Genomic DNA, 12,799 nt, shown 5'->3' on the forward strand with positions numbered 1-12,799 from the left:
CATCCTGTGCGACATTCGGCAGAGATAATACCGTTGTGGTACAGGTCCCCTTTGATTGCCCGAACCAGAAGGTTCAGACGACCCTTCCGAGTTTGTGATCCAAAGTGAGGCTTGCGAGGTGCTGGGTCGCTTGACTACAAGCTGCACAAACATAGGTAAACATCAGACATGATGTCGTAACTTTCGTATTTCGCTGTCACTATTACTAGAACTAGTGCACCAGCCTCAGCCCTGTCTTGCGCACAAACAGGGTGTGGCTTTTTGTACTAATTGAGTTCCATCCCGTAAACTTGTGCTGCGTAGTACGGAGTATCCTGTCTGATGTACTCCGCTCAGAAAATTGGCCAAAGCCTGTGAAAGATGGAGAGCTTTCGTCACCTACCGGCAACTGGGTACGAAGTACCTAGGTACCTACTTTATTGCGAAAAAATAATAAGCTCCACCAGAGGCGATCCTAGGCTAGGTATCGCATCACGTACAATCCGAGGTTGTCATCATTGCCTTTAGGATCACTGGTTGCACTTGTGCACAAATGATGTTCTCAAACAGTTCCCCCCCCCCCCTTTTTTTTTCTTTCTCAAATTACTCCGTAACCATAGAGAAAACTTAACTCAGTCCCAGCGCATTTTACAGACCGTACTCGCCGACAGAAGATGCGGCATTGCCGCATTCGAGGGGACTGAAACAACCTGGACCGTTTATGCGACCAAGCAGAGGCAGCCAAAAATAAACCCCGAAAATCTCCAGATGCCAGTCAACCCAGGTCCTTTCAATTCAGCCCAGCTTTTCCTCGACCCATTCGATATGTTCCTCCGAGCTCATCTGGATCGGGTTCAGAATTACTTTGGATCACCTTGACTGTTATTATTATCAATATTATTGCTATTATTGTTATTATTATTGTTTAAAAAAATCTGGTTTGCTTTGCACATTATAATTTCGGAGGAAATCTCTTTTATCAGCCACGCTTTAAACTACTTTTAATCAAAGTTCTTGTCCACCGAATAGGAGAGCTGGTCGTGCAAAGCAACCTATTTCTCATTCCGTCGACTTTATTTTTACTTCTTTTTTTTCTCTAGACTAGAGCTAGCCTCTACCATGAAAATCTAATCTTCAGCCGCTTGGGATAGGGTCTTGCATTCGGAGTGCATCCGCTGTACCTAGGTAAACACACCGAACTTACAGAAGGTACGGAGCACCTGTGGAAACTATGAGACCCCCTTTATCATTTGAGTGGCAACGACATTCACTGATCGCAGGGATCATCGGTGCCCTAACACATAACCACCTCCATGCCGATTCCCACATGCACGCGCGGCCAGCTCCTGAGAACACTGCTGGGCGACTCCAAAACTATCAGGGGCTATCTCTCCATCCGTAGACCATTAACCCCACAAGGCCCCCGCGGAAGTTACCATGTCTCCAAGGTTGACTATAGTCTTGCGTATATGCATTTCATGGCCCCTGAAAAGGCAAGGAACAATATAGCTCCCTCAAGTGTGCAGTCATCGCTCGTGATAACGCGGGCTCTTCAGCGCCGTGCCTCTGGTTGTCGGCAGCAGGGCTACATTCGCAATAGCTGCCTGGGGCATCCCGGTGGGCGGTGTCACTCAACTGATCCACGTCCCCCTGGAAGCCCACGACTTCGTTCCTACATGTTTATTTGCACGCACTGACAAGTCCAGCGCGGATGCATCGAGAAGATTGTGACAAATTCCCAGAACCGCATCGCGGGCTTTGCAGATGCTATCCTGATGTACCACTGACGGGAGATTTTCAGGACTGCAAAAAAGTTTCAGTGTAGCGAAAAAAAAAAAAAAACTTGTCTCAATGACTCTTATGATGCCCATGACATTCGTGGGTTCTACATGACTCCGGTAGGATAGCCTCTTCAGTGCAATCCAGTGCAGCTGGTGGGATGTCCGGGCAATTGTATGGGATATGTTGCACGTTGATATAAATGCGAACCGGTGTAGGAGGCGCGCTTCCATTGATGCAAGCCCATGCTCGATGTTCCAGGGCTTCCAGCGCAACTTTGAACGCCAAGGTCCTAGATAGTATGCAGAATGCAAACAAATGTGTAAGTAAAATGTGATTCAAGGGGCGGAGACGATATGCACTATTGCTCTTTGCAGTTTTCATGAATAGTAACAATGGCATTTGTTAGCCCTCCGCCCTCAGAACTTAGCAACTGCAGTATTACACATACCATTCGGACGCGTGGGATGATACTATGTCACCCTAGTGAACAGCTTCCTTAATGGTCCTAGACGATGACCAGAAAGTTCAGCAAAAAAGGGAAATACGGTACTTGAATAATTGTTGAAGGAGTCTCGTTGCGATCGATTAAATAGACAGGAGCTAGCGACCGTGGTCAAGTACACGGCTTGTATCAAACAGAGTAGTAGCCGGTAGGCACGGCGCGTAGAACAATCCGCGATGTTTTTTGATTCAAGTTAGGTCTACTTGTCCGATCCGTTTCCCAAGGAACATACTTTTACAACAGCATACATAGTAAGGTGCGTAGAATGCTTCCACATACATTACCATCGAGTACCTTCTTCTTACCTACCTAGCCAGTCATCCAAGCGGCCGCCCGAGAGGCTCCAAAGTTAGACATGAGCCTCAACCCACTGGATCCCATAGGGAAGTAGCTAACCAGGTACCACACGAGACACACTAGCTGGATGATGGCCGAGAACAAGGTGAGAATCTGGCTACGCAGCTTTTCGCAGCAAAAGGATGCTAGTTAGCAACAAAGCACACATGACTGTAGCAGAGATTCGACCTGGAAAGTATTGTTTCTTTTGACTCACCCCAATAGCAAAGTAAAGACTCAGAGCCATAGATCCAAGGTAGGCGCCCGTAAACGGTAATCTGGGCCCTGACAACAGATGCTGAACATAGGCCATTGGACCCATCATAGCGGCAAAAGAGCAGAGGAAGAAGACGGAACCAAGAGTCCACCTAAACAAAAGATGTTAGTGAACGCGCGTGACTCGTTGAGGGAACCGCGTCACATGGGTAAGAAGGTTGCTAGTCGCGGCAACCAAGAAACTTAGATGCTTCCGTCCTTCAAATAGAAACATGCAAGGCAGAGAGTGCATCTATCGATCGGCGATCCATGACGACATGGAGCAGTTTTTGTCTAAGAAATGCTGCCACGCGTAGGTCTGCAGCGATTCAGACATGGACTTTGACGAGAACCAAGGTAGCGGCCTTGGGCAATGCGTGACAGACGGGCACTAAAGGATCTCCTGCAGATATGCAGGTCGGGTAGATGCAGGAAGGACGACAAGTAGCGCAAGATATGAATTGGACAAGAATCCATGCAAGGGGCAAGAGTGGTCATGGGATGGTAGGGCGTTGTAAAGTCCACATGGGCATCGAGGAAGGGCTACGACTCGCCAATATCGGGGTTGGGCAGAACCGTGGGGAGAACAGAGAGAAATGTAGCAACTCACAAAGTCACGAACTTGCTTGGTCGGGTTGCTATGAGCGGAAAGAAGAAAAAGCATACAAAGAAGCAGACCGCAGCGCCGATGTTGCATCCTGCAAAGATAAGCAGTCGATCCCACCTACTGACTGCCGGCAGCAAGGTAACACTACGTTAGTAAAACCCTTGATCGCCATAATATAGTGCCCACTATAAGAATGCCAGTATATAGAGAGCAAAGTGTCAAAGGGTGTGGGGGAGTCTTTGCTCATGTGAAGAAAGGTGAGACACGCCGTATGGCCTGGTCAGATGCCACAGAGCACCGTCGCTACAGGGGAAGTGAACCCGGGGCAGTGGGATAGGTAGGAAAGAAACATGGAGAGAGCAACGAAACGCCGCCACAGGAGCGGGTTGACTCACGGGCGAACCAGCCTTCCTCCTCTTCCCGCCTGGTTGGCGCGGGCAACGGAGCCCCCGGGCCCTCTGTCGTGGGCAGCCGCACATAGCCACGGTCGCCAAATGGGTTGAGGGACTGCAGGGACGATAGCAGTCCGCTCTGCTGGGATGTGTTGACGGGCAAGTCAGGTTCTCGGCGCGACCAGCCCAATGAGCCGAGCGAGTCTCGGAATGACTGCGATGCCATTGTATGCAAGTATATGTCTTTCGGTTCTTTTGTTCGTACGATCGCTTATATGTTGTTTGTCACAAGTAGATGTTTCGGTCGAGTAGACGGGGATATACGGGAGACAAGTCTTGGGGAGACTACTAATCGGGTGGATCGCTCGACAGGCAGCAGACCAAGGCGGTGCCGACGGATGTCGGAACGCGCCAGTTATTCGTAATGCGCAGACCCGTCAAAGACAGGGTGGATGGGTGGGTGGAACCGGGTCTGCAGGTCTCTGGTCGCAAGTCAAACCAAGAGTGATGATGGTGGTGATGGTGGCAGTGATGGATGGTGGCTGGGAACGAGATGCTTGGCCACTCCAGAAACCGCCGGAAGAAACGGAGTCTAGATACGTTAGGTAAGAGCCCTTATGTATGTAGGTAGTCTAGCCAACGGGATCCTGATAGAACTACGAGAAGTTGAGGCGAGTTAGGACGTCACCACCATAATTCATCGGCCTGGAGAAGGAGTGGGAGAATCATACAGAGGGCTATGGGATGCAAACGCGCCAGCCGAATATGTGGAGATCCGAGTCAAGTTTTTAATAGATGTTTGCGCTGACTATACGCAGGTCTAGCACGTAATAGTAATCTTCTCAGAGGTCGGAACGTGGGTAAGGTAGGTAAGGTAGGCAAGAAACCAACGCGGTAGCTTGTTGCCCTGCACTTCTACTGCCCGAGAGAGCCGGATCCTTCGTCTGAAAGTGATCACCACTGCGTCAACTAGTCTAGGAGTGTGTAGTATCGTCCCCAATAACGTAGGTTTGGTTGCGGGTGGTGCTGAACGTTGTGGAATTGACCTGCAACGTCTCGATCGACAAACGGAGAGTACGGTATGGGCTTGAGTCTTGGTCGAACAGGTCATGATGCCCTCCAAATGCGCACCTGGTCGATAAGGAAAAGTGGGGCACACCCTATAGGCAAGCCTTTTGATTGGACGGAAACGCTGCGATCCAATCAACGGCACTACATCCTAGGTTTGAGCCGGAGGGTCGGGTGGGTTCAAAGGTTAGTAATGGGTCTAACACGAGTGCCATTCTCGCCCTCTGGATGGCTGGCTCCCTTCCCGACAGCGACTCTTGCGAAGTACCTGTTTATCACTCAGGGCTTGTCAAAAAGATGCTGCAGCACGATTATTTGAGATACACCAATACCATCCACACCTCGCGTTGATCTTCACCTCGCCTATCTTGAGAGATTTGCACCCGCATCAAGCCGCTTCTACTTTACAAATCCCTAAAGTTGACGTCGGTTATATGCCTGGTCCGTTTTCGTTTCGGCTTGTTTTTGCCGCTCAATGCTTGTAGTGAGTCGTTCGCCAATAGGCCCAGCCTCCCGCCCGTATCTAGGTACTATCTGGCCCTAGAACGCCTCTGGGTACCTGCGGCGTTGCCTTGCCCTGGCTGCCTGGGTATGTACCTACCTTAGGCTGGGCACACTAGGCATAAACAGGTCATGGCACAGCGATATACCCAAAATCAATACCAGGGGCGATGCACGGCTTGCTCGAAACGGAAGACTAGACATCCGCGCGGATGTTTGTTCACCCTCAAAATCAACATACATCAGAATTCAAGTTGGTTGACAGTGGCTGTACGACCTTGTTTTGTGATTTTGGCCAAGTCACTCATCATGTTGTCTTATGGAACGCGCAACACCAGGCTGTCATGGACACATTCGAGGCCGACGGCGATAGTGTTTGCTAAACCCGCAATCCGTGATAGTCTTCGCATAACACCCCCCCCCCCCAAAAAAAAAAAAAAAAAAAAAAAAAAGTTTCCAGCCCATAGCAGATAAGTAATCCTGGTTTGTTATGAGAATGTCATTCATTGAATAGCCATCTTGCGATCGGGCTTTCTCTACTCCTTCCCTCCCAGGTTTACTTATATACCTACGTCGGCGCAGGGTTGCGCGTCTATCCAGCACCGCCTATGTGACCGGATCGGATGGCAATAACAAAACCACGCAGAAACGTAGCGATTGAAAGCCAACCCTAAATTCTAGGTAGCGCTAACCGTGCCGATGTTGGTGGTGCAAGATGTAGCAGACGGAAGCTGCCAGAATAGCTAGAACCACAGCACTCCGGGACGGCGTAGTGAACCATGTACGGTATGCCGTGACTTCTCCAACGCGGACGGATTAGTCTAGCAGCGCCATGGATGAAGGCGTTGGGGGTGGCGTCGATAGAGGCAGGTTTAGTGCACCTCCATGTCTCAGGCTGGCTGACTGGGGATGTCACGTTGATGTGCATGGTGCCCACACTTCGACAACTACGACTACGGCTCTATGTAGCTTCCTTGTCTTGTCTCTGATGCTTTCCGAGCAATACAAGCCCGTTGGAAATGTTCCGGTCATACAAAGGCCCTCCCACCAGAGACATGCCTGGCCATGGTAGCTCCATTACGTGAATGCAGGTTTTCTCAAGTGTGGACTTGGTAGGTACAATGTCTCTCCCCCGCCCTTAGCCAGTGGAGGTACCAAAGTACTTCCCGTTTGTGATAACATCGGACCCGCGCTATCTCCATACTTCCCAGTTTTAACCAAGCTGTGTTGATTGAGATGGTGGTGAGAAGTAGAGGGCACCCCCATTCTCATCTCCTTTTGCAAAGGCGTTCTCTCACACCAACCTCCAGGAAAAGTCAGAAGACGTAGACATAGATAGGCAGGGGTGTGTACATGACCCCAGTATATGATACATTACTTTTTTTTTGTCGTTGTTTCTACTGGGGAGTTGAAGCCCCTATATATAATCCAAGGTGCCTCCTCTGCGTATCCTTTCTCGCGGTCAGAATATGTGCCTTCTGTCCTGCTTCTGCATCCGCCTCTCGCCAAACCAGAGTAGTGCCTTGCCGTGCATGATCCGTCGCATGGAATTTCGGGTCGGCTTTCAACGCCTCAACAATTTAAGAATCCTTTGAAGAAACCACAAACTAGGTTACAACAAGCTCCCGCTCAGGTTTTGGTGAGGTGGGTATAGTCTAGTCACTGGGCCGATCTCTTCGTTGTTGTCGTTGTTGCTGCGTTTTGATACGGACTAAAGTTTGGGGCCCGGTATGCTAACTATTTTGCTCATAGGCTTTGGGAGTTTTTTTTTCTTGGTCGCCAATCCAACAAGACGCAAAAGCAAGCAATTTAGAACGCGGAGCGCCGTGCCACAGCATCCAGGTGTCCCACCGCATACCTACCTTAGCTAACTTTGAGGAGGACTATCGAGCAAAGCGCTGGGCTGTGACTTTTGTCGAAGGCTGAGAGAAAGAGGGAGAGGTGCGGGTCAGTGCATCCCCCCACCTACAGCAATCCCCTACCTTTCTTTCAAGCTCTGCCTTGCCCCGCGGCGTCTGTGATGGGGATTGGTGTGGAGGATCAAAGCGAGGATGTGGAGACCGCATCCAGCCGGCATCGCAGAGCTTGATGTAACCTTAGGATTGGAGCGGCTTCCTTGCTAACCTGTTCGATCATCTTGCAGCAGATCGCTGCGAGCTTACATAACGGCCTTTTGCTTTCTTCTCCGCTACTTCGGCGTTTTTTTTTTTTGGCGACAGCACATCATATACATCACCCCGGCTCTTAATTCTATCTAATATCGGGACAAATTGAATCTCGTGGCATTTCTCAGCAACCGCCTAGCTCGGAAAATCAGAAACCTCTGAGTAAGCCCTGGGAAGTGAGCGCGTATTCAAGAAGAGAAGGGAAAGGAACTTTGTCGACCTCCTTCGCACATACCACGCATACCAAAGGTACCGAGAACGAGTGGAGTCATACATCTTACGCCGCCCGGATTGCCTGCCCTACATACCTAGTGAACGTACGTTTGCGACTGGGCCACCCCTCTCTTTCAACTACACAAAGCAGGCTGAAATTTGGCGCAACCAACAGCCAACAAGCGAAGCACCCAGCCTCTTTTGTTTCTTCTGGCCACCTCCCGTCAGGTTGACATTCCCACCCCTGTCGTCCGGACATCGAGAAGCCTGGAAGGAGATTATCCGACGAGACGAAGGTATGTCCGACCTGTCCAAAAAGGACCACAATGCTCTTTTTTGTTATATATATTTTTTTCTCTCTCCCTCTCTCTATTCTTTTCCTGTATTCCATCATTTGGAATCATCTACCTAGTCTTGCATTGAGGCACTTGTTGTCTCTAATTATTTTTGTCCCCTCCGATACCGGTGCTGCAGGATGCATACATAGACTTACACTTACACAACAGTCATTCCCGTTTAACAACTGAACCAGTCTTTCTGCCCTTTCCCAACCAAAACGGTAAGGTATGTCCCAGATGTTTATTGCACTTGCACCATTCCCCCAGATGCGTGTCTAAATACACCAGATGGTGTCGTGTCCGTCCTCCGCACACTGACAGCATCAACCGTCCCAACAACCCTTTCGCGCGCCGCAACAATTCCTTGTCAAAAAAAAAACAACCAAAAACCGCCGTACTGACAGCAGCCTGACAGCGCGAAAGTGCAATTGTGCTCATTCCCCTAAAGTCCGTCCACAAGTCCGTCCACCACCACGCGCCAACAGGCATAAGTGGTATACATCCACATACTCAAGCCGCTGGCCTCGGCACTTGGAAAAACCCCTCTCTAAATACATATGCCTCTCAGACACCTACCTGATTGTTATCGGTGTGGAGAAGACTTGCAGACCTTCAACCAGCACCACACCACGCAGCACCCACGCACATCATCCATCTAGGTTATACTTTGTGCTCCGTAATACAAGTTCGGGATTTTGGGAGCATTTCAGATCCCTGCAGACAACCACCCACACCACCGCTCGGATTCCTTGCGCCAATCATCTGCACCGCGTTCTGACCTGACCCGGTGCTGACTTGGCCAACCAACCTTGACCGCCTGCCCACTCGATGCATTTGTACATTTGACCCATCCCGCTTTTGCATCTACTGCGGAGTAGCTCTTTACAGGGCATTTGCTCTCCGCGCAACCCACATTTACTCGAGCACTCCCGCAAAGCCAAACCCTGAATTCTGGATCCCCAGGAAGCTCGGCCACATTGATACAAATCCTCTCGTCGCAAACCAGTTTCTCAAAAGAAGGAAGCAGGAGAAAAAAAGGAGTCAGAGCAAAAAGAAAAAACAAAACCCTGTGGCGCATCCTACCGAGCGACCATCTCGCGGCCGACTCTACTGCCAGAGTCCGTCCGCCCAACGCGCCCGAGCCGACCGAAAATCGCTACCTGGCTAAGCCTGTCTACTTCACCGCCATCTTTGTGTGGTTGCAACGATCTTCAGCTACTCAGTCCTCGACAACCAACCAAGTCCTTCACCAACACGCCGTCCGTCATTGTCGTTGCCGCCCTCGCTCACCCACTCCAAGGTAAGCGGCCCAAAAAGGCGCCCTTCCTCACAACACACTTACTCTGCTCAAAGCCCCACTCCCTTCACTCGTCGCCTTCTTCCCAGTCGCTTGGTTGCCTTATCAGCTACATGTCTTAACAGCGTAACAGCGCAGGTCCAAATCCAGCTAGACCGGGATTATCCCCCTCCTCCTGCAGCAGACTGAGAGACTCACGACTCACACCAACTACACTCCGGGGCAATCCTGTCCTAATCTTGGATCCAGGTTACTGCATTGCCAGGAATAATCAATCTACATACTTCGTCGAGCGCACGATCCGCCCGTTGCTTCTTTGTGTCAGCTTGCGCCACGTTCGCAGCACTTTTTCTAGAACCAAAGACGCCTTTGTCGCCCGTCCCTGACCGTGTTACGCACTCCGGCCCTTCGCCCCGCCACTCCATGGTCACATAAAGACGACAGCTGAAATCCCACGATCTTCCACCACCACCCGGCAAAAAGTCCGAAGAAGTTACTTTTTGGACCCCATTTCTAATAGAAAGGTATGTCTTTGTGCTAGTGAGGACACATCATTTGGAACAATTCCGCACTTCGCGCATGCATCGCTCGTCTCCCTTCATCACCGCTGGACCATTCCTCCATTCCTCCATCCCTTGCAAACGAAGGCAATCAGTGACTGGCCGATCTCGGGCGCTTTTTTGGCCGAGGCTTTTTTTCTTTTTCTTGTCGTTCGGGCGCTCCTGCCGGGTTGCACGGAATTCGGTGACTCGCTGTCTGTTGCCTGGATTCCAGCCCAGGCATCCAGCCCAAGCCACTCTGTCGAACTTTATCTTCACACCCCACGAAAAACAAGGGTACATACTAAATAAACTCTCTCGGTCGTTTAGGCGACAAGAAATTCTTTCTTTCCCCAGATAACGGTCCCGACGCATCCGCCCTCGCGGGCATCCACACTAAAAACCAGACTCGGTCAACCCCATCCCGCGCACCATACCCACGCATCGGCGCAAAACAGTTGAGATGGCGCAACACGGCTTCAACCAAATTGCTGGCGCACACGGAGGCGACAGCATCAATCCAAATGACCTCAATATGGTGGGCAACTACGGTTCTTCTTACCAAAACGCCTTCAGTGGCAACAACAACCAGCAAAACTCATACGCAAATGGATCGGCATTATTTGGCGATGACGAACTCCTCGAAGGCCTCGCAAGCCCAACTGACACATCGCCAAACATGCACAGCAATGGCCCCGACTTCGGCAACATGAACGAGATGACTATGGGCGGTTACTCGAACTCAATCTACACAACTCACGGCATGCCGATGGATCAAAACCGCATCAGCGGCTATTCAAACACACCAGAAGGCGATCCAATCCAGAGCCCTTTTGCACACAATTTCAATCAGTATCGACAGATGCAGCACCCTCAGTCATTCGGAAACTCGCTCCAGTCTCCCATATACGGAGCCTCGCCACTTCCTGGCTCGGAGATCAACCACGAGGCTGACCCAAACTACATGAGCTCCAAAGTTCGCCCTCGGATACCGACTGCTATGGCACGCAAGTCCTCGGGCGGTCGCACACCAATGACACCAAAGGCATCGGCAGCCATGGCTAGCTTGACTATCGGTTCTGCAGATTCCTTCAACCCTCAGCCAATCCGGACAAACGGCGCAAACCATGAGAAGGCACACTCAGGCCAGTGGTTAAACACTCCCAACAGCATTGGCTCATATCCCGGCTCTGGTTTCTCGTCGCCAATTCAGCCCGGTCTTCACAGCGCCCAGATTAATGACATTTTGCTCAAGGGCGGTACTTCGATGCCTGCTAAGCTGAACTCGCCCCTCACCTCAACCCAAGAGGCCAAACGCAAGAGAAGGCGAGAATCGCACAACCTCGTGGAGAGGCGACGCAGAGATAACATCAACGAGAGGATTCAGGATCTCAGCAAACTGGTTCCTCAGCATCGTCTTGAGGATGAGAAGATCAAGAAACTCATCCAGAACGGAACCCCGCTTTCGCCCACACTTGCCGGCATTTCAAGCCCATCACAAGCCACATCCGGCCTTGCGGGTCCTGGAGCCAGGCGAGCTGCTGGAGGAAGCACAGGCAACATTACAACGGGACTCCCCATCGACGACAAGGACAAGGGGCCAAATAAGGGAGACATCCTCAACGGTGCTGTCAGCTGGACGCGCGACTTGATGTGGATGCTTCAACTCAAGCTTCAACAACAAGAGGAAATGGCCAACTACATCATCGAGATTGGTGGCCAGGTCCCCTTCGAGCCCACTGATGATGAGAAGCGTATGCAGTCGGAGCTCGCTGAGGCCATGCAAAGATGTGAAATGGTCGAGGAGGGGAAGAACTTCACATACTCCCGCCGTGCGGGATCTGGCCTACGAGTTCCGCACCACACCGATTACAAAGGCGAGCCTCTCGATGGTACCAACAGGAACACCGTCGACGGCGTGTCTTCACTCAGCCCTGGCGGCACAATGACAAATGACGTGGGCCTGGGCTCCGACCTTGGCAACCATGGTCAAGGCCCCTTCTGGAACGAGGACGACGACGGTAGCGGCGAGCTTGATTTCAAGGAAGAGGATGAGTACATGGACTTGAACTAGTCTAGCGTTGGGCGGCGACGAGCAATTCCTTCCTACAAGTATCGTTTCATCTCATCTTTGTAATGTTATACCCCCATTCTTGTCTTTCTCTTTGATATTTTTGCGCTTCATTTGCACAGTTCTTTGTAATTTCCGCTCCATTTTCAGGCAATACTCTTGCACACGCATTCATACAGGTTACGGTACATCAAGAGGTTTTTCTTTACCTTATCTTTATTATTAGCTTTGGTCATTATTCTCTTTCTATTTTTCTTGATTTCTCCCCTTTGTCCCGGAGGCATATTTCACTCTCTATCATCAGGGTCGGAGGATCTGCTGGCTTTATCGCATTTTGTCTGGTTTTAAAGGCGGACGGGATATCATCGGAGTTTTTTTGCTACTTGTTTAACACGGCCTAAATGGACTTATCTGCGCTTGACATCGCTGGTGTTCATTAGTAGCCTATTTATCTTCTGGTATTCACAACTGTTTCAAACTCTATATTTGCTTCTCCTGTCTTGGATAGTTGTGACCAACCAAGCGCTCGACCATTAGCTGCCAAATATGGCATGCTTCGTCACTCGGTTACTACGTGTGCTCCTGTTCCCCTTATATAGCCTGGAATGGGTCGAGAACGATCTGCTTTTGTGGATACGAAGCCAGCATTGGAATGATAATCAACACAGACACATACCCAACCAAGCATGATATACAAGGCGAATGAACCAGAAGCCCTTAATGTTGAAGACGTTCAAGTGAGTGAGTGACGTTT

General features: G+C 50.5%; 4 protein-coding genes across 4 annotated transcripts; 1 reads left to right on the plus strand and 3 right to left on the minus strand.

Annotated features, from left to right (window-relative positions):
• Positions 1 to 2,297: 2,297 nt before the first annotated feature.
• Positions 2,298 to 4,934, minus strand: MGG_05708 (SFT2 domain-containing protein). The gene is made up of 5 exons (XM_003710558.1): positions 4,585 to 4,934; positions 3,857 to 4,509; positions 3,465 to 3,585; positions 2,817 to 2,967; positions 2,298 to 2,725 (listed from the first exon to the last, which is right to left on the minus strand). Exons 2-5 carry the CDS (start codon positions 4,077 to 4,079, stop codon positions 2,573 to 2,575), a joined length of 648 nt encoding a protein of 215 aa, XP_003710606.1. The 5' UTR covers positions 4,080 to 4,509; positions 4,585 to 4,934; the 3' UTR covers positions 2,298 to 2,572.
• Positions 4,935 to 6,092: 1,158 nt separating this feature from the next.
• On the minus strand, positions 6,093 to 6,432 carry MGG_16447 (uncharacterized protein; the record flags this gene model as incomplete). The annotated part of the gene is made up of 1 exon (XM_003710559.1): positions 6,093 to 6,432. Exon 1 carries the CDS (start codon positions 6,348 to 6,350, stop codon positions 6,093 to 6,095), a length of 258 nt encoding a protein of 85 aa, XP_003710607.1. The 5' UTR covers positions 6,351 to 6,432.
• A 1,240-nt stretch (positions 6,433 to 7,672) lies between these two features.
• On the plus strand, positions 7,673 to 12,790 carry MGG_05709 (uncharacterized protein). Its single transcript, XM_003710560.1, has 5 exons — positions 7,673 to 8,096; positions 8,307 to 8,359; positions 8,554 to 9,438; positions 9,569 to 9,959; positions 10,305 to 12,790. The coding sequence occupies exon 5, from the start codon at positions 10,438 to 10,440 to the stop codon at positions 12,046 to 12,048; it is 1,611 nt and encodes a 536-aa protein (XP_003710608.1). The 5' UTR covers positions 7,673 to 8,096; positions 8,307 to 8,359; positions 8,554 to 9,438; positions 9,569 to 9,959; positions 10,305 to 10,437; the 3' UTR covers positions 12,049 to 12,790.
• MGG_16448 (uncharacterized protein) lies at positions 7,939 to 8,310 on the minus strand (the record flags this gene model as incomplete). The annotated part of the gene is made up of 2 exons (XM_003710561.1): positions 7,939 to 8,131; positions 8,300 to 8,310. The coding sequence occupies 2 exons, from the start codon at positions 8,308 to 8,310 to the stop codon at positions 7,939 to 7,941; spliced, it is 204 nt and encodes a 67-aa protein (XP_003710609.1).
• Positions 12,791 to 12,799: the final 9 nt, after the last annotated feature.

The sequence above is a fragment of the Pyricularia oryzae genome, chromosome 1 (assembly GCF_000002495.2).
Source record: "Pyricularia oryzae 70-15 chromosome 1, whole genome shotgun sequence".
Classification (NCBI taxonomy): Eukaryota; Fungi; Ascomycota; class Sordariomycetes; order Magnaporthales; family Pyriculariaceae; genus Pyricularia; species Pyricularia oryzae.

What these genes read in the sequence shown, in the direction of transcription:
- MGG_05708 (XM_003710558.1), bottom strand. Translation starts at nt 4,079, where the DNA reads ATGGCATCGCAGTCATTCCGAGACTCGCTCGGCTCATTGGGCTGGTCG. An exon ending in CCAAGCAAGTTCGTGACTTT is followed by an intron (nt 2,968 to 3,464) that starts GTGAGTTGCTAC and finishes TCTTTTGTTTAG; the next exon opens with GTGGACTCTTGGTTCCGTCT. An exon ending in GTCTTTACTTTGCTATTGGG is followed by an intron (nt 2,726 to 2,816) that starts GTGAGTCAAAAG and finishes TGCTGCGAAAAG; the next exon opens with CTGCGTAGCCAGATTCTCAC.
- MGG_05709 (XM_003710560.1), top strand. Translation starts at nt 10,438, where the DNA reads ATGGCGCAACACGGCTTCAACCAAATTGCTGGCGCACACGGAGGCGAC.